This window comes from Pyxicephalus adspersus, chromosome Z (assembly GCF_032062135.1).
Source record: "Pyxicephalus adspersus chromosome Z, UCB_Pads_2.0, whole genome shotgun sequence".
Classification (NCBI taxonomy): Eukaryota; Metazoa; Chordata; class Amphibia; order Anura; family Pyxicephalidae; genus Pyxicephalus; species Pyxicephalus adspersus.
Genome location: NC_092871.1, coordinates 89,602,933 through 89,621,746, shown reverse-complemented (window position 1 = coordinate 89,621,746; position 18,814 = coordinate 89,602,933). Strand labels below are relative to the sequence as shown.

General features: G+C 43.4%; 2 protein-coding genes across 2 annotated transcripts in view; both read right to left on the bottom strand.

The window, feature by feature from the left end:
• The window catches only part of PHKA1 (phosphorylase kinase regulatory subunit alpha 1), a 26,190-nt gene extending 18,082 nt beyond the window's left edge, over window positions 1–8,108 (bottom strand). Inside the window, exons 1-12 of the mRNA XM_072431561.1 lie at window positions 8,097–8,108; window positions 7,542–7,700; window positions 5,361–5,408; window positions 5,066–5,234; window positions 3,396–3,478; window positions 3,224–3,304; window positions 2,058–2,156; window positions 1,834–1,980; window positions 812–865; window positions 545–667; window positions 375–470; window positions 187–294 (exon numbers count right to left, since the gene is read on the bottom strand). Of these exons, the coding sequence (XP_072287662.1) occupies window positions 187–294; window positions 375–470; window positions 545–667; window positions 812–865; window positions 1,834–1,980; window positions 2,058–2,156; window positions 3,224–3,304; window positions 3,396–3,478; window positions 5,066–5,234; window positions 5,361–5,408; window positions 7,542–7,700; window positions 8,097–8,108 (1,179 nt within the window). The remainder of the gene's footprint in view (window positions 1–186; window positions 295–374; window positions 471–544; window positions 668–811; window positions 866–1,833; window positions 1,981–2,057; window positions 2,157–3,223; window positions 3,305–3,395; window positions 3,479–5,065; window positions 5,235–5,360; window positions 5,409–7,541; window positions 7,701–8,096) is intronic.
• Window positions 8,109–14,112: 6,004 nt separating this feature from the next.
• Window positions 14,113–15,745, bottom strand: LOC140344440 (death domain-containing protein CRADD-like). Its single transcript, XM_072431560.1, has 2 exons — window positions 15,713–15,745; window positions 14,113–14,662 (listed from the first exon to the last, which is right to left on the bottom strand). Exon 2 carries the CDS (start codon window positions 14,641–14,643, stop codon window positions 14,113–14,115), a length of 531 nt encoding a protein of 176 aa, XP_072287661.1. The 5' UTR covers window positions 14,644–14,662; window positions 15,713–15,745.
• Between the last annotated feature and the right edge of the window lie 3,069 nt (window positions 15,746–18,814).

Below are 18,814 nucleotides of genomic sequence, written 5' to 3'. Positions count from 1 at the left end.
AGAGAGAGATGGGGGAGAAAGAGAGAGAGGAGAGAGATGGGGGAGAAAGAGAGAGATGGGGGAGAGAGAGAGAAAAGAAAAATTTTAAAAAACGCAGACAGACATAAGGTGGAGGGAAAACACACACAGACCTATGGAAAAAAGACAAAGAGAGAGAGAAAAGGAGAGAGAGTGAATGCTGTTTACTTCAGACATCAAGCATCCCAGAATGTATAGCGATTGCCCCCACATATGTGGAAGTTTTCCCTGGGGTACTCGATCTACAGTGTGTGGATTTTGATATTCTTCTTCCACCTAAAAAAGGTAAAATCAGTTTGATTACCATCATATTGCAACTTTCCCCTTTATACTCACAGCAATATGCATTGGCTAACCTTATCCTCAGGAACACTGTATAACTCTGGAACCAGATTTACACCATGCTTCCCCTTGATGAGGACGCTTTCTAGCTCATCTCTGTATTCCTGCACCTGAGATGAAGAAAAATACAAATGAAAAAAAATATAGGTTTTCACCACCTATTTACAAATCTGCTAGGCCTCACCTGTTCCATATCACCAAAAAAAATTCCATCGAGAATAAAATATGTCCAGAACAGAGGCCATTCACACTCAATGTTCTCAAACAGCTTCAGCTCTGCAGGCTCATAATAGAGCCGGGATGGATCCTGCACAATACAGATTTCATTTATACAACAACCTACACACAACATACAACTATTTTCTTGTGTAAAGGCAGTATGAAGTATATGTAAAATAAAAGGAATATTTTATCATTTCAGATCACAGAACCAAAATATTTGGAATGTTACCTCTTTTGGGGTACGATATCCATCACGCAGAAATCGACAGCAACCATAACGGCCCTATGCAATAAAAATACCAACAAACAAAAGTTTATAACAGCCGGGAATTCTTTTCTAACAGAGTAGTGAAAAAAAATAGAGGAAGAATTGCATGGGGACAGATTGTAGTCAGCACAATTAAAAGTGATGAAGGATAAAACTTATCAGTAAATATTAGGATACAATTCATATTCCAACAACTGCGCAGTCTTGTGGTATCCAATATACTGCCCAGCTACAGGCCCAAACTTTCTGTTTCCGACCCTTACCAGACACTATGTTGCCTAAGTTCCACCTTGTTTTACTGCCAGTTTCTCACTCACCTATTTGCTAACTATCTACACTTTGTCTTCTGCCAGAAACCCCCTCCAGTCCCCATCCACACCAATTACTCTGCACTTCTTCCCTGCACATACCGCCTACTAACTAACTATTCCTTTCACACTCCTGAGCATACTGCCCTTTATCAAAGCCTCCACAGTGCTTTCATGCACATACTGCCTGCAGTTATAATCTACATCCTCCGCTCCTGTATCTAATGTCTGCTGTATTACTCTCATGCACATACTTTTAAACCCTCCAAAGTCCTCTCCTGCCTACTGTGCATATCTACACTGCCCTCTCCTGCACATAATGTCTACCAATTAACCCCTCCATACTTTGCTCCTGACCTCTGTAAAATATGCAAACGTATACTAGAGGAAAATGAACACTATATTAATAAACAGAGACCATGACAACAAAGCCTACTTACTACTACTACGGTATTTGAAATTGAGCCTTAATCTAAGTAGAACAGAATTTTCTGTAACCCCTGCATAGCAACTGAACATCAACCGATGCCTTATTCCTCATCCCACAAGTTTAAATTGTGCAAACTTGTGGGATGAGGAATAGGTTACAATGCCACATTCAACAAAGTATTTATTAAAAAAACTACATACCAAACATTCTGAATTTTTATATTTAATAGTTCACTGAATTGATACCTGCAGTTTGGTAATGATTTCCTGTTTAGTAATATACACTAACTCAGCATTTTCAACAGCAAAAGCTGGAAAGGAGATGACTGAAAGGACACCAGCATCTATCTCCTTGGAGGTGGAAGCTCTTGGAAGCATGGATTGAAGAATAGACTGCAAAAGAGGAAGGATTATCACTTAGATGTAAAGAGAAGAAACAAGGACAGTTGATACACAACTTAACAATATACCTGACAGTGCTGGATCTCATCAGAAAATACATGGATAACAGACTGGGGGCCACCTTTAGCACCAAACAAATTGAGCTCGTCTAAAGCTTCCAGGGCAGCCTGAGATAGAGAAAGATTTCACCAAAAAGACATACAAGAGATGTAAATAAGTCAGGAGTAACAAAAGGTGAAACATTAGGTAAAGCATAAAAGGCAAATGACCATAAAAACTGCAGCTGAAGACCACTGCTCACTGTGGGAGAAGTGAAATGTCTGTACAGAGGTCTAACAACCTCCGCCATCTTTCTCATAACTATACTCCTGCAACCAGGAAAGCTCACATTCTGCTGCAGAATTGTAGTTGTGACAAGGTGTGGGAATGTCAGATTGCTGTACAGAGATAATCACAGAATTACTTTACAGGTCAGAGAAAAAATTACCTACTTGCATTATGAAGCTCCACCAATGGAAAGCTCCATGCTACAATCTATGTACTGTGGACTTCTGGATACTCCTCTGGATGGTGAGGCAGCAACACTTCACTCATCCAGATGACAAGTAAATGACATTGGACCAGAAAGGAAGAGACCCCTTGCTCAACTGGATGGCGAGAAGGAGAGACCCCTCGCTCAACTGGATGGCAACATAAGAAACTCTTTGCTAATCTGGGAAAGGTGTCATTCCTTGACTGACTTGGTGGCAAGAGAAATGACATCTTGTTGATGAAGCTGTTAAAAGAGCAACAACTTGTCATCCAGCTAGTAAAGGAGTAATACCTTGCTCATTTAGCAGACAAGGCAGCAAAACTTCACCCATCTAACTGGTGAAGGGGCAACACCTCGCTCATCCGGTTGGGGAAGCAATGACACCTTGCTCATCAGAGCTTCTAAATTGTCACCACCAACAAGACAGCATGTGTGACATGGCTCGTAAGAAGGGATCAATATGTTTATATGAGTGCTTAATCTATGTCCCATATGGGATTGTAGGCACTTGTTTGAACCCATATGGGAATTTTAGACCTTAAGGACATATCAAAGTAGCCACTATCAAGAGTGATATTTAAACTAATGGGCAGAACAGATTGCCACAAGTAAGTAAAGAGAACATATTCTGCAAGTGAAACCACATGCAATTTAAAAAAAAAAGTCAAAAATAACCTTAATGTGTACAATAAAAATAGTTACCTTGGCCATTCCAACTGAGCTGGCATTCAGCTCGGCAATACCCTGATTTGTTTTATCTCCACGTTCCCACATCCCAAAGTCCTGGAAGATATACAGATCAGATTACAGATGAAATGAAAGATATTTTCTGTAGATTACATCCCAGGATCTGATTTAGATTAAGCTTACTTACTGCTGTTTTATATGCTGCTTCAATGTAAAATACCAAGTTTTGTATAAAGGTAACTTCATCCAAGGTGTAGACTATGTGAAGACCTGGGCAAAAAAAGGCAATCACTAGTTAATCATTTAAGAAGCAGACACCAAGTGAATTACATTTAGTTTGCCAAAGCAAAATTAAACAAAAACCCACTTGCTTTATCGTTCTTTATCGTTCCCTCTCCATAGAGCAGAACGGTGCTGTATGTACAGCACTTGTTAATGCAGTCATTTGTAGTTGGCAAGGATTGTGAAAGATCCTTTCCAACCACAATTATTGCACGTGTGTACATAGCCTTAGATGGATGTGTAGTTTTAAATTAACTTTTAGTAAAAAAGACAACTAAACGTTTATAACAGTTACAGTGTCATTGTTTGTAGTATTGGCAGTGTTTGTAATATTTTTGTGGTTTGTTGGCCTGCTACAAACAGTGTGAAAAAATCCTATAGAGAGACCCCTCCATGTGAGTGAGCCCATGCAAAGACCCCTCTATGTGACCAAGCCCATGCAAAGACCCTTCCATGTGAAAGATGCCCTCCATGTGGCCAAGACTGCATAGACAAGTCTCCAAGACACCAAATCTGTGCAGAGCCTGCTCAATATCATCGAGTATGAAGCCTCTGTACAGACTAGATCATACAAAGAGAAAAAACAAAGTATAAGGCAATGTCAACTTCTTTACCAGACAAATATTAGGAGAGACCAGTCAGAAGGTTCATACGGGTGTCAATAAGGCCTTATACCTGTCAAACATAGCCAGGGGTTAACTAACATTAAACACATTATTTATTTGTTCTTACAGTGCACTAAGGTACAGTGACTCATAACCAACACCCATATACCTCTAGATCTCTGAATAGAAGGAACAGCAGATACAATAACTTGTCCAGATTTCACTGCCAAGGAGATAGAAACAGGATCTCCTGAGGGAACCGGATACTGGTTGTTCAGGCTTGTCTTATTTAAATGAAGCAGTGTTACAAACTGATGGTAATTAACCTTTTATAAGGATACATCTTGTTTCCCAAGGACCACACAAACGGAACATCAATAGCCAAATATTTTAATAAAGACAAGGGAATGGTGAAAACACTTAGCAAGTTTTTGTTTTGTTTTTTGGCAGTGGTGGGAATTCCCTTCACTTCCTGTCCTGCACATACAACAGGAAGTAAGAAGAAATTGCTCAGGAGAAAAATCCCCTACTTTACAATTATTGTTGGAACAAATGTACCAAAAGATCTCCCTACATTTCCTGTCCTCATTTTTAAAATTCTTTTTGTAGGCCCACTACAAATAGTTAAAAATGTCGAAGTAAGCATGCTTGGTAAAGGAAAGAGCAGATGGTCCCACCATATAGACTGCAATCAGAATATAATCCATAGCTCACCATGTTGTTCAGAAATTAATGATTACAAGTAGTACAGAGAAGTTTTTGAACCCCACAGGATTCCCTAATAAAGCATCAAAGCATAACTGTACTATCATGTAATTAATAAATGTGCTCATGTACAGGCAGTGTGGTTTGCTGGTGACTGTATAGAGATTCCCATCATGGCTGTCACATGCTCCCTTTAGCCTAAAGAACTAATGGTCCTTCTGAAGAACATGGCAAAACAGGAACATATTTGTGTGTGCACACATACCAGATGCAGTCATCTGTGCCAGGAACAGTAGATAAAGTGAAGTGGCATCAAGCTGCAAGTGACCCCACTGATCATCCCCAACCACGGTAGAACAGGTGCTGGTGTTATACTTGGCATGGAGGGAATCCCTGGTGCCTTGACTGTACTTGAATTCTTCAACTTTAGACATCTGTAGGAAAAAAAAAAAATCACATAAATATTAGGTACAACTTCAGGTAAGGTATTTTGGTCACGCTGTTTCAGGCATCACATAACATGTATTTTAGACTGTTATGGAAGTTGTAAACATGCTTACCTGTCCCATCATACATTGGAGAAGACCTCTCATAAGCTTAACCACACTCTGTTGGGAAAAAGAAGCAGGCATGAATTTATCACAAAAGAGAATTGGTTTTATCGAATGAGCAAACAAACTATGCTTTGCTACATCTGCTATTGAAGGGTCAGTTACGTTTATTTTTCTCTGTTCAGATCACGTGCATGTGTCTGAGGGCAATGTGGTACAGCATGGATTCCCGAACAATTTGTGCAGTTTAAGGGCTGTAGTAGAACATTTTTCACCCCACCACAGTACAACTCACTCACAAAGCAATTAGACTTTCAATGGAATGCTTCCCTGACAACAAAATGTATAACTTCACCAACATAGTCATTGCCAAGGCCAATTGTCCCCAAAATTTTTACAATAGCAGATGTCCAAATGATTTTGAATAACATTCCAAAACCATGGCCATCAATATGGAGTTTCTCCCCTTAATCCCAATGGCCATCAATATGGAGTTGCCCCCACAATGGCTGGTAATATAAAGCTGCTTCCATGATGGCCATTAATGTGAAGTTGGCTTCTATTTGCATGTGTAACAACCTACATCCTTCTGGAAAGGATTTACACAAGCTTTTGCAGGGCGTCTGTGGGGATTTACCCCCCATTTGTCAGGTCAGGTACTGATGTTGGAGGAGAAGACCTGGCTCACCATTCCAATTCATCCCAAAGGTGTTCAGTAGGGTTGAGGTCAGGGCTCTGTGCAGGACACTCAAGTTCCTCCACACCAAACTTTATGGAGGGGGCTTTATACCCCGGGGAACAGTCATGGGGGAACAGAAAAGGGTCTTCACCAAACTGTGACCACAAGGCTGGAAGAGCACCATTGTCTACAATGTCTTTGTATGATGGGGGATTAAACATATCCTTTCCTAAAGTGACCTGAAATCATTTACTTGGAGGAGGAGTCAAAGTATAGCATAAAGAGTCATCCTACTTGCAAAAGATAAATATATGACATGAACAGGCTTCCCCGAGGACCACAACCTGATAGGAAGGCTTACAGCTGCCACCATGATAACAGGCTTACAACCAGATAACTACATTAGTTACAAGGTAAGTGAGCCATTGTTAAAGTATATGGTGGCTTTCAGACAATGGGTCTGATTTATTAAAGATCTCCCAGACTGGAGAAGATAAACTATCATAGGATAACCTGAGTCATCCAGCAAACCTGAAATGGATCTGATCCAAAAAAGAAAACTTTTGCAAACTAATAGAAAATGACTTTTAAGAAATCAATTCCAGGTTTGTTGAATCACCCGGGTTCTCCCATGATAGTCTCTCTCCAGTCTTAGAATCAACCAGGCCAAATGCATGGCTTGGTCAGTAATAAGAAAAAAGGTCAGCTGCAGGGAGACCACAGACAATACGGATGAGTGATCAATATCCCTTTGCTGGCACACTTTATATAGTGGGGATTCCCCTTTAAGTTACAAAAGTAGACTTTACAAACCTCAGACTAGAGAAGCATATGTAACAAGTTCCTGCAAGCAAAGTAAAAGTCTGGTAGTATTCAGTTTATTCATGTAGCGTTAGGTCAGGCAGAGTGACACAGGATATTAGGAATGACCTTTAGCAGGGACACATTGCATGAAACCTTAGATCAGAACAGGATGGGACTTTATTAGCATCCATACAGAGAACTGAGGTTGTAAAACATGTGTAGCTAAACTCTACAGAAATGACACCATATAAAATGAATATTATTATGAACCAGTATTTATATAGCATCAACATAATATGCAGTGCTGTACATTGAATAGGTGACACAGGAGGAGGAGAGGACCCCGCCCCGAAGAGCTTACAATCTAGGAGAAAGGGAAAGTATCACACAATAGGAGGGGGATATGGAATGGTGGGAAGTAGAGCGTGTACAAGGAGTTTGGTGGTCTCAGGGGACAGGTAGGGGCAGATTTTGGAGATGTTGCGTAGGTGAAAGTGACAGGACCTGGAAATGTTCTGAATATGGGGGGTAAATGAGAGGGCAGAATGGAAGGTGACACCAAGACAACGTGCCTGAGGGCCGAATAACAGTGTTATAACAGTTAGATATATGTCAGGGGGAGATTTAGAGGGGAAGATGGTAATACATGCATATAATTTTGGTAGGAAGAAGGTTGCTTACAGGTTCCACTTGCTGACATTTTTTACCTGTTCCAGCTCATAAGCCTTTGCTTTGTCCTCATCCCGGTCTGCATTCTTCCTGTAAGCAAGGCTCAGCCCCCATACTGCTAGGACTGTGTACACGTTGTCACGCACCCAGGCATCTTTATGTTCACTGCTGGCAGGCAGCAAACCGGTGACTGGATTCTGAAATAAACAATAACAGATTCAACTCATGGTTTTAAATGAAATTAAGTCTTTATATAGTATATTTATTTTTATTAAACAGCATTTATATAGCACCAACATATTAAGCAGTGCTGTACATTAAATAGGGGTTGCCTATTTAATGTACAAACGCAGACAGTAGCACAGGAGGAGGAGAGGACCCCGCCCCAAAGAGCTAACACTCTAGAAGAATAATAATATATGTTATATATTGCTGCAGCTAGTATCACCATAGCAACTACTGCACTTGCTATGGGGCCTTGAGCCATTGAATGGGGGGCAGTAGATGGTGGGGGGGATATTCTCAATTAGATCTCCCACACCCCCTGCTTCTGTCAGGCCCAATGAACCAGGCTATGTCTGACCCACACTTACAGGGTCTGCCATCTTCCATCCTAAATTTGTATACTGAGAAGTGTTAAGGGGGTGAGAGGTTGCTAAGGAGGACAATATGTGTGTTGGTGAAGGTTGCTTATGAGAACGACATATGTGCTGCCATACAGTACTTTATTATTATTATTATTATTAAACAGGATTTATATAGTGCCAACATATTACGCAGCGCTGTACATTAAATAGGGATTGCAAATGACAGACTAATACCCCATATAGCTCAGTCCTGTCCTGTCACTGAGACCCCATATAGCTCAGTCCTGTCCTGGCTCCTCCGCTTGCCCCTCCCACTTCAGTCACACACAAGCCACGCCCCTGGCAATCAAACGCCAGGCCCAATCAGAACCCAAGGGGCGTGTCCTCTCGAGCAGTCAGTGCATGTAGTCACCCAGTTTGCAGTGCTGGAAGTTCGTGCAGGAAGTGCGGAGTCACCGGTGGCTTTCCCCGGGACCGGGGGCAATTCATACCCGGAGGTATGGATCTCTGACCCGTACAGGATTGTATGTTTGTTGGGGAAATCTTTAGGATTGTGTGTAAAGTTTTGAGTGAATGTTGTGGATAGAAGTTTTGTCTGGGACTAATACCAGGACCCGGATTCACATTCCAATTCACTCCCAATGTGTTTACATTGCCAGGATCATTTGTTGTTGCTTCAGCCATGAGAGGGAACTCAGATCTGCAGACAATCAGCTCCATAACACTGGCTGGCTGCTCATCCATATCTGAAGTCTACACAGCTCTGCCACACAGGCTGATGACTCCACTGATAGCAGTTAAAGTGGACCTGTCATTCATTATTCTAAATCCCATAAACCTGTTCAACAGTTGTCAATGATAAAGATCGTCCGTGATCACTTCCAGCAACAGTAGACGGGACGGCAGTGACTTTGTCTAGGATGATGGTATCAATCTGCTGCAGGCAGGAGGAAGCATTTTCTCAGTCTGCACCCCCAGGAGGAAAAGGAGAGGCTGATCTGTATCTAAGTGTGCACAACAGCACAGGGGATCAGGATTTACATGACCGTGTCATCCAGGAGTTAGATAATGACATGGAGAATGACAGGTCCACTTTAATACAATTAGGCTGCACACACACACGTGCAATAATTGTCCTTGGAAATGAATGATCCACGAAAGATCCTTTGATAATTGCTAACAATGAAGTGCACAACGACTGGTCAATGAGGTCGACGAACGAGGAATCTCGCTGGAAACGAACGACCGTTCCGACAGATCTGATTGGGCGATCATTCAGTGGATTGTTCTGTGATACACTTTCTCCTGTACATATCACTTCCTGCATCGGTCAAACGAATGTTCCTAGTGTGTACACTATTGGTGGATTATATTTGAACGATCGTTCAAATATAATCATGCATAACCGTTCTATAATGCATAACATTCTATTTATTTAGCTCAGATTCATAAAGAAATCTCCTTTTGCAGTAAATTAAATTGCAGATTTTTAGGGTTCTAGTTGTTATTTGGGGGAGATTGTACCCTGTGTGCTCTGCAGCTCCCCTCTGGGCTTACAAATATAATCCAATGGGTGGCTGACCACAGGGAATTGCACACGCATGGGGGATGTTGTACAATGGGGTGGGGGAGGTTCTGCTTCCTTATTCTCAACACTAAATCCCCCATCTTATTAACCCCGGATCTACTCTGCAGCCTGACAGATATGGATATTAGGAGGTCCTGTGGGCGCTATGCCTGGAATTATGGCTAAAAGGACTGGGCATCAGCATTTCTTGTGGTCACCCTGCAACTGAATTCTCCTTATTATTGGCTTACCATGCTGTGTTCTGGTCTATGTCACGGTATGTCGGAGGACGACTTTGCAGAGAAGCAGAGCTTTGCTTCCTCATGTGACAGCGAGTTACCCCGAGGGATTGGAGATCTGGTGGGGTAATAATAGAAGAGGAGGAAGCTTCCACCTGCAGAATGGATAAGGCACAAGCAGGGAGATCCTTGCACTGCAGGTCCTCAGGTGCAGCTTCCCCGCCAGCACGGAGAACAGCAAGCACTGTAGTGATTCCACAAAATCTGGTGATATCAACAGAGGCTGCAGTGCCTAAGATGATCCTACGCTGCAGGTATAAAGATACAGAACAGAAAGTGACATGGCACAAAGCCCCCTCCATAAAGACATGGGGTCACCAGTTTGGTGTGGAGGAACTCGAGTGTCCTGCACAGAGCCCTGACCTTATCCCTACTGAACACCTTTTGGATGAATTGGAATGGTGAGCCAGAGCTTCTCATCTAACATCAGCACTTGACCTCACCAATGGGGGCAAATCCCCACAGACCCCCTCCAAAATCTTGTTGAAACCCCTCCAAGAAGAGCGGGGGCAAATCTTTATCAATGTTCATTGGGAAGGATTGGTGGACAACTCCATAATGCTAACCATTGTGTTGGAATGGGACGCCCCCCCAGCTCATGTAGATGTATTTGTCTGATGTCTGTGTTGGCAGACCTAACATTTCTCATTTATTTGCAGGGTTCGGGGTCTGACCGAAGGCCAAGATGAGAAGCCGGAGCAACTCCGGGGTCCGTCTCGATCGGTATGCCAAGCTGGTCCAGCAAACCATTCTCTGCCAGCAGGTGGGTGGACAATCTTAGTATTCCTATGCAATATTTTACCCGGTTTACTCTTTTTGGGTTAAAATAATCTCTAAATTACCTTCCACCAAATGTTTGATTTAGTAAACAAATAAAGAAATAGACAAACTCCTTTTATACGTGGTGGGGAGTGGCAGAGCTGATAAAGGTTGACTTCTTTCAATCTCCTGGTCAGGTGGCATTTTATGGGTCAGCCAGGGCCCTAGCACTGCATCCTTAAGTGGGGGACACCCGCTCCCCTGGGAGCAAGGGAGAGTTTTGACAAGAGAACCTGTCACTTTACCTTGAATGGGCTCTATGGTTTTGTGTATTAGGCTTTTGCAAATGTAGGGCCATGCTGATATGGAGAAGAATATGGTGCATGGTGTGAAATAAGCAGGTTACCTGCAGAAACTACAGGAGGGGGCAGAGACGAGACCAGTCACCCCGTACATGTAGAGAGAGCAGCAGTGACCGGTCTTTAAACAGGAAGTTGCACACTGAGATTTTAGTAGGAACCATTCTTCTGTTTCCACAATCGTCACATAACATGGAGTTTAGCTGTAAAGTAAATCCAGAACTTAAATAGTAAAAGCCCCATCTAGTGTTATCACTATCTTCTTACACTTCCTGCTTTGGAGACATATAAGAAAGTGAAGGAAATCCCCTTTTTGTTGTCACCTGAACATTTGAAGATTTTCTGTTTTGGTGACAACTTCAAATTTGCAGCAAAAATATATCCTTTTATTAGCTTTTAAAAAATGCATGCAGGTCAGGCAAATGGCAAACACGCCCCTCGGTGACCTGTATTCTGTTATCTTCTACTAGCTACAACTTGTCTGTGATTGCCTCTGGTATTAACGTGAGGTGTGCAGGCAGACACGCCTTGTTTGTGGATTTGTGGGTTAGGTTGATCACATATGGAGTGCTTGGGTTTTGTTTGGGTTGGCATGTGGTCATGTTGATTCGGAGCAGCTGTGCAACCAAAGTGCACTTTTTATCACATTGCATTACAATGTATTCCTAAATGCAGCTATAGAAATACTTTAATTGGAATCACTTTCAACGCTGGGAAAAAAAGAAGCAGCAGGGGGCGGCCAATCAGGTTTGCTACATGCACATATGCTAAGAGGAGGAAAGGGCAGATAAATGCCTTATCAGTCTCCTTCTGCAGGTTCACTATGTATAACCAAGCCCAGAGCAAAGAGGTGGCCAGAGTGTGTTCCAATGTAACAGTAATACATTTTAAATATTACAACCTACCTGTTCGTAAATGTCGTGGTTGCTTTAGTTTTCATTATTTAAGCAAAGCGTTTTTTTTGGCTCATGCCTATTGGTCATCCTAATCCCAATCAGTCGTTTATCAGACCGCTATGACGGATTGATGAATGGTATTGGGAGACCGCTGACATGCTAATCACTATTATGTGACATGTGTATGTAGCCTTAAGCTATACGTACTTGTCAGATCTCTGATGTTCATGATCCTTTTTATGGATTAATGGATGTTATTTAGGGACCGCAATATGATTAAGCCCTCCTCGGGGATTGTACACAATTTATCTTGAATGACAATCATCTGATGTGTGTATGAAGCCTTTTAGAGACACATTATATGATAAGAAATCTGTACACCTATTGAAACATTTTCCTATGAGGTTACAGTGTGGCTACTGCTTCCTCATGCCTGTAAACTGCTCCCTCGGGTGAGATGCTACGTGTAGCTTCTCCCCACTGCAGCTCTATGGATAATGAATGGATACTGCCATCCACTGCCAAATCTGCAGACTGGTTCTTTAAGAACCTGAGCTGCGGGGCAAGTGACAGAGCAGCTGCCAAGGTGCCCGAGGCGGCACCTGAACCTGAATCTCCCCATCAAGGTAAAAAAAACTTGGTATAGAATAAAAAAGCGATATTGAGATTTAATCCTTTGGGTCAGGATGGGGGTAATTGGTCCTATGAATTGATTTTAAATGATAGCATAGTTATGTTTTTGTCGCCATGATGATTGGCTGCCTGTGAGCGACAGACTGAAATTGGCATTTTATTGATTTGGGTTTTGTTAAAAACATAATTATATGTTCTTCTTCTCATTGGATTTTCTATCTGGGAGATCGGCAGGATGGGTTGTGATTTAGCAGATCAGCGTGTAACATTAGCAGAGGGGTGAGGGAGGTCAGGGTCTGAAAATAGCTCAGAGGGCGCAGTGTAAGTGTGAGCTATGATTGGCACCGTTCGTGGTACACTGGGCAAACAGAGTGCCGTGTGATCGAGGGCAGTCTGTATTAAGTTACAGGATGCTAAAAGCAGGACGTTGGTCCAGGGACAGGACAGACGGGTGCATGAGGAGGACATTACTAAACAAATGCAAAAATGCTTGTAAAAATATCAGGGTAAACATTAGGGTCCTTGGTGAAGACCGCATGGTACATACTGAGCCACCCCAGTGCACACTGACAGTGCAGCCGATGAGGCCCAAAGCAGCTCGGTTCAGGATGGCCCATGGGCTGGGTCCAATCCGTGACCCTGTGGTTGGGGACCTTTGTCTTAGATGACTGGTGGGGAGTTGTCAGGAGCAAGGGGAATCGAGCATTTGCCCTCTGTCCCCATTGTAGAGGAGAGGATATGGATACTTTCTATTGCTGTGAACTCTGGAGCTAATGAGCCGACAGCACAGCCCATGGCTTGGTACCGGTCCGTGGCCCGGTGGTGGGGGTGGCAGGAGCGGGGCAAATAGAGCATTTGTTCTCTGTTCTCATTTGAGGATAACACAGATTCTTCCAGCCACCGCAAAGTCTGCAGCTGTTGAGGATGGCCGTGGCCCGGTCTCATGGGTGACCCCCTTCCCCCATCCCTGCAGACTGAATGCTATTCAGTTGGGTGTTTCCCCAACTTTAACTTTTTGAATGTTTTTGAATTTTGTATGCAAGTTGCAGCACAATGCCCCTCCTTCAGCTGTGAAGTGGTGACCTGTGCACACCCGTCCTCGCTCTCTGCCTTCCACAGCTCCTTCCTATAATTATGCTGCAAAACATTTCTAATACTTTTTCTGTTTCTTCAGTCATGGTGAGGCCCGTAGGATCTTCCTATAGTTGGTGCTGGGAAGGGGCCTGTTTTGGGCCAACAACCTCCATCCCTTAGGGACTATTGCTGACTGACAGCTCCTCACCTTCAAAAAAAAGCTTTATTCATACCTGGTGTTTCTGGCACTAACCCACTTCCTGTCCTGCATAGCAACCATAGCCAATATGTCCTTAGCAACCCTTCTGAAAACATGTCTTCCTTACTAAACTCACATAACACCCGATTTTCACACAAGTACTAGATTGTAAGCTCTTCGGGGCAGGGTCCTCTCCTCCTGTATCACTGTCTGTATTAGTCTGTCATTTGCAATCCCTATTTAATGTACAGCTTGCGCCCCATGTGCTGCTTCCATTTCATGAGTCCCTCCATGACCTGGGAGTGCAGGTTGTTAGGATGTTGTATTTTACACCTGTACAGATCTCCATGGTCCAGTCCCAGGTGCCCCAGAACCCGTTCCCATTCCATTCCCAGTTTTCCCGCCAGTAGGTTCAGTTGCTGGTCGTTGGGTCGCTTCTGTAGAACGTTAGCTGGTAACTCCATGGATTTGCTCTCTAATGAAGCCGGACCGGCCTTGCAGCTTTCCTTTAGGTTCTCCTGCACCCAGGGGAACTCCGACAACGAGTCCAGGAAGACAGGGAACGCCTTGGGGCCCCGTGTGGGCAGGATATCCAGGAGCCTCATGGCTCTTCTCTGACTGGTGGCCTGACCACATATATCCTCTAGCTGGTCATGTGTGAGGATCCCTTCCTGGTACAGATACTGCGGGACCAATCCATCGGCCACGGCGTGGGAACACAATTCAAAGCGAAGGCTTCGGAGGATTTCCCTGTGCTTAGAATCCATCGTCTGGCGGGATCCTGTGCTACAACAAATACAAAGGAGGTGAATGTTAGATTTAATTAGATACAATGCAAAAATTCAAAGCTCAAAGAATGAATGCCATTTCTCTCTACTGTCCAATCACAGGTTGAGGGCGGGGCCAAGGCATTTTAAAGCCGAGCAGAGTAAAGTCACATCTCCGAGCTGTGTGAATCTCAGGACTGGATGGACAGTATCACAGATCCCTTGGCAAGCTGTATTATGTCTTTGTAGCCCAGGGCTGAATGAGTTTGATTTTTTTGTTACAAAGTTGCCTATTTGAAGATCCTGCCAGTAACAGCACTTCCTACTGACGGCTGACACCACTAAGTCACTGCCTTGCAATTAGCTCCAGCGTTGTCAGCCCTTGGTGTGAGCTCCTTCAATTGACCATTAGGTACAACAAAGCCTTGACGTCATACTAAAAAGATTTGGGGGTTTGAGTTGTATATTTTGGATTTCTGGGGTTGCTGGTAGGGGCAAAAAATGACCCTACCCACCATGGAATAGATTCCGGCTATCACAGAATAAAGGTGACCCACTCACACTTCCATTTCCCTATATACCATGCATCACACCTGGATTTCCCAGCATGCACTGCGGCATGAACAAAGGGGGCGGAGTCCCATGACCACATGGTTCCTATTACCTGGCTGAACCATAGAGCAAAGCATTGTGCTACTAAAAGCAATGCTGCCGCAATTTTTACAGCAGAACCGCACAGCTCCGGTGCTACCGCACTGCATGTGAATGGGCTCTTAAAGCCACAGTACACTAATAATTACACATATGCATAAAAAAAGCAAAAACAACATAAAAAAGGAAATAGAATAAACTAGATAAATCAGTTTGACCAATTCTATCCCTGTTGACAGATCGGCTATCAATGGGGTGCTGGGTTCTGTTAATATTCCTAGTTATCCCATTATCCCAGGCAAGTAAGGCAGCTTCCTGCACTATGAACTGTCTGAGGTCCCCATATGTATGTGGGGAAGCGATAAATCCATCAGAATTCACAGGGTCACATTGCACACATGACAATAATGCACCATACCGTCCTTTCTCCTTCTGCTGGCTTCCTGTTTCCTTGTTTGAGAAAAGAAATGGCACTGGGTCATGTGACCAGAGCAGAGGCGGCCATCTTGGAACCTGGCAACATCAAACTACAAAAGTCCGCCCCCTGGATTACCCGTGAATAAAAGAGTTTGTTATGGCCAAACTTATTGTACTTTGGTATATACACCAGCAAAAGTGACATCTATGGGGGTTGGGACGACCCATACAATGGTGCCAAGGAATAGTTTGGGGATTGGCATCATTGGTTGACTTGCCCATTTATATATCCTAATTTCTAATGGACTTTAAATAGCATCTTGGATGCCCTTGCATGTAGTGGCCGCATTAGTTTCTTTATCAGACTTTTTTTTTATTTCAACTTCCTGTCCTAGGGTGACAACACTTAATGCATGGTGTGTATATAGGTGCAGCGTTGTCACCCCAGGATTGGGAGTGTCCTAAAATAGCACACCCTCTTTTCCTCTCTCTTTAACACAGCTGAGTTAAAATACAGCATTGAAAATGTCCGTTTCAAATGGATTTTCCAATTTTTGAATAACTAAAATAATGAAATGTTTTACATTTTTATTTCCTGGATTAACAAATATCTGCTTTGGTTGGGATCCCAGAAGCCCTTGGCTGAAACTTTGCATCATAACATTGTAACCACCATGGAAGAAATGATACGAAGAAGCAAATCCTTCAATAGATCAACTTTATTGACACACTACTAAAAATGACAGGCGGTCACATGGTCCCCAGGTCCAGTCTGCTGTACTAGATCCGGTTGTGCTGCAGGTAGGCGCAGTGTCCTTTTCTGAAACCAAACAGACAATGAGTAATATGGCGGGAGATGGCAGATTTAGGCAATTTAATATTATTATTATTATTATTATTAGTATTAATAAACAGGAGGTATATAGCGCCAACATATTACGCAGCGGTGTACAATAAATAGGAGTTACACAGACAGATACAGACAGTGACACAGGAGGAGGAGAGGACCCTGCCCCGAAGAGCTTACAATCTAGGAGTCATATCTCTTCTTTTCAATAAACCTGTGAAATTACAGGTCAGAGCATACACAGGTTGAGTAGAAATGCCCATGCCCAGCCAGCAGGTTGAAAACAGTGGGCTTTCTGCAGAGATCAGACACGCACCTGCTTAATCAGATCCCCAGCTAGCCAATGAGCAAAGCACGGGGCAGATCTCTGCTGAGGGACCCCTGCTTCCACACAGGTTCATTCTCTGCAGCATGCTGGCAGGGCAGGGGCTTTTCTACTGTTTTGAAACTGGTACATTGGTGGCCTCACACCCAGTGATGTGGAAGATGGGGGGGCGGGTAATTATTTATCCCTTGCATAGAACCTCGACCAGCATAAGAACCTCGGCTAGATGCCTCCAGACTGGACATTTAACACATAAGGCCCTCTGCAGGAGGAATGGAGTGGTAGTAATTGAAACACTGATGACATCAGAGCACCTTCCTGTATGGAGGGCCCAGTGGTGATGCCCCTTTGGGGTGAAGGTCCATAGCACCCTGCAATCACAGGAAGTGCATAATTTCACCTAGGGGGCACAGCCCTGGAGAGGAGGTAAGTACTGCAGCGTCTTTTTTTGTTCATACCCCTGGCTAGGCTGTCCCCTACTCACTGCTATAGATCACTACCTACCTGCAAACCTTGGTGATACATTCCAGCCCTTGCTGGCAATAAGCACCCACGGGTTTGTTCCCAACCATCCTCCAAAATGGGGTCATTCTGGGTCTTCGTTGGGGCCAATCATTCCTCTGGGGGTATTTTCTTAGAAGCAGCTCCTGATAAGTGTAGGTAGGCTGTGGGAAAACCTCAGAGAATGAAAACGAAAACTGATTAGATAGTTTGTGATTATTGCAGCACCAACAAACAAGAAAATAAAATTACCCTTTTAGTATAAAATGTCAGAAAATGTATTGTGGGTTCTAAAAATCATCACATGCTATAGAGGTGACACCAGGGTCCAATAGCTCAAGCTGCATGAACTACCAATGTGGTGGTGCCACACACTGGTATATAAAAGTAATGCAGCCCCAGCTAAATGCCATTTCATTTTTTAAAAATTGTTATAAAACCCATCAATGAACTCTTATTGCCTCCTTTGTTGGTGTAATAAATAAACAAAGATGTATTATATTTATTACCACAAATAAACAAAACCCCCTCCAGAAGTCCAATGGGTTCCTAACTACTGTGCTCTCAGCCTATGCTTGTCAGCCCCATTATTTCCCAGCTTTGCTCAGTTCCCTGATGGTAAAAGGGGGAATTCTGTGTCCACAGGTGACCCTGCTCCTACATAGATGCAGTACAGCCAGGAAGTGTGTTACTGGCAGGATCAGCAGGAGAAGATTAAGAAAGCCTGGAATAGAAAACTAATGCAGCCACCATATCTAAAAACCGGAAAGCTGCAATATACAACAGTGTTGTTCTCGGGATTGGATACACTTTAATTTCTGTGTATTATAAGCAAAAAACCTTTTCATCCATTGTTGCACCTTTCGACACCCAAATCTTCATGTAATCACTCCAGCTGCATGTCTACACACACATATATATATTGTTTCAAATCTGCAGCTTTTATTAAAATAACCCTTGGTGATCCTGCTTTAAAAATCCTTCTCAGGCATCTCCTGTTATACAGTGACAACACAATGTCCCTGACTCCCAATTGTACTCATGTGTTGTCACCCCACAGGCCCCCAATTTTCTGCATGTTTTAGCAATGCAATAAGCCCCCACCTACAAAACTTGACAACACCACAAGTGAACGCTGAAATGTTTGACCCCTGTTCCTGACCACTGACCTTCCTGGACGGCCCATGGCATTGCACTGGGGACTTACCTGGGTGTTGCATAGAAGCAGAACAATGCAGAGAGAACCTCCAATGGAGACCATGTTTTCCTGCCGCCCCGAGAAGTATTTGCTCTTCTTCGCTGTCAGCTCTGACTTATATATCGAATATCGTTCAGACGTCAGATTCCTGAGCGGCACACAGGTGGAACCGGCTAAAGGCTGCAAATATTTGAAGAACATTTACAATGACGGAATCCTGTGTTCCCGCAGT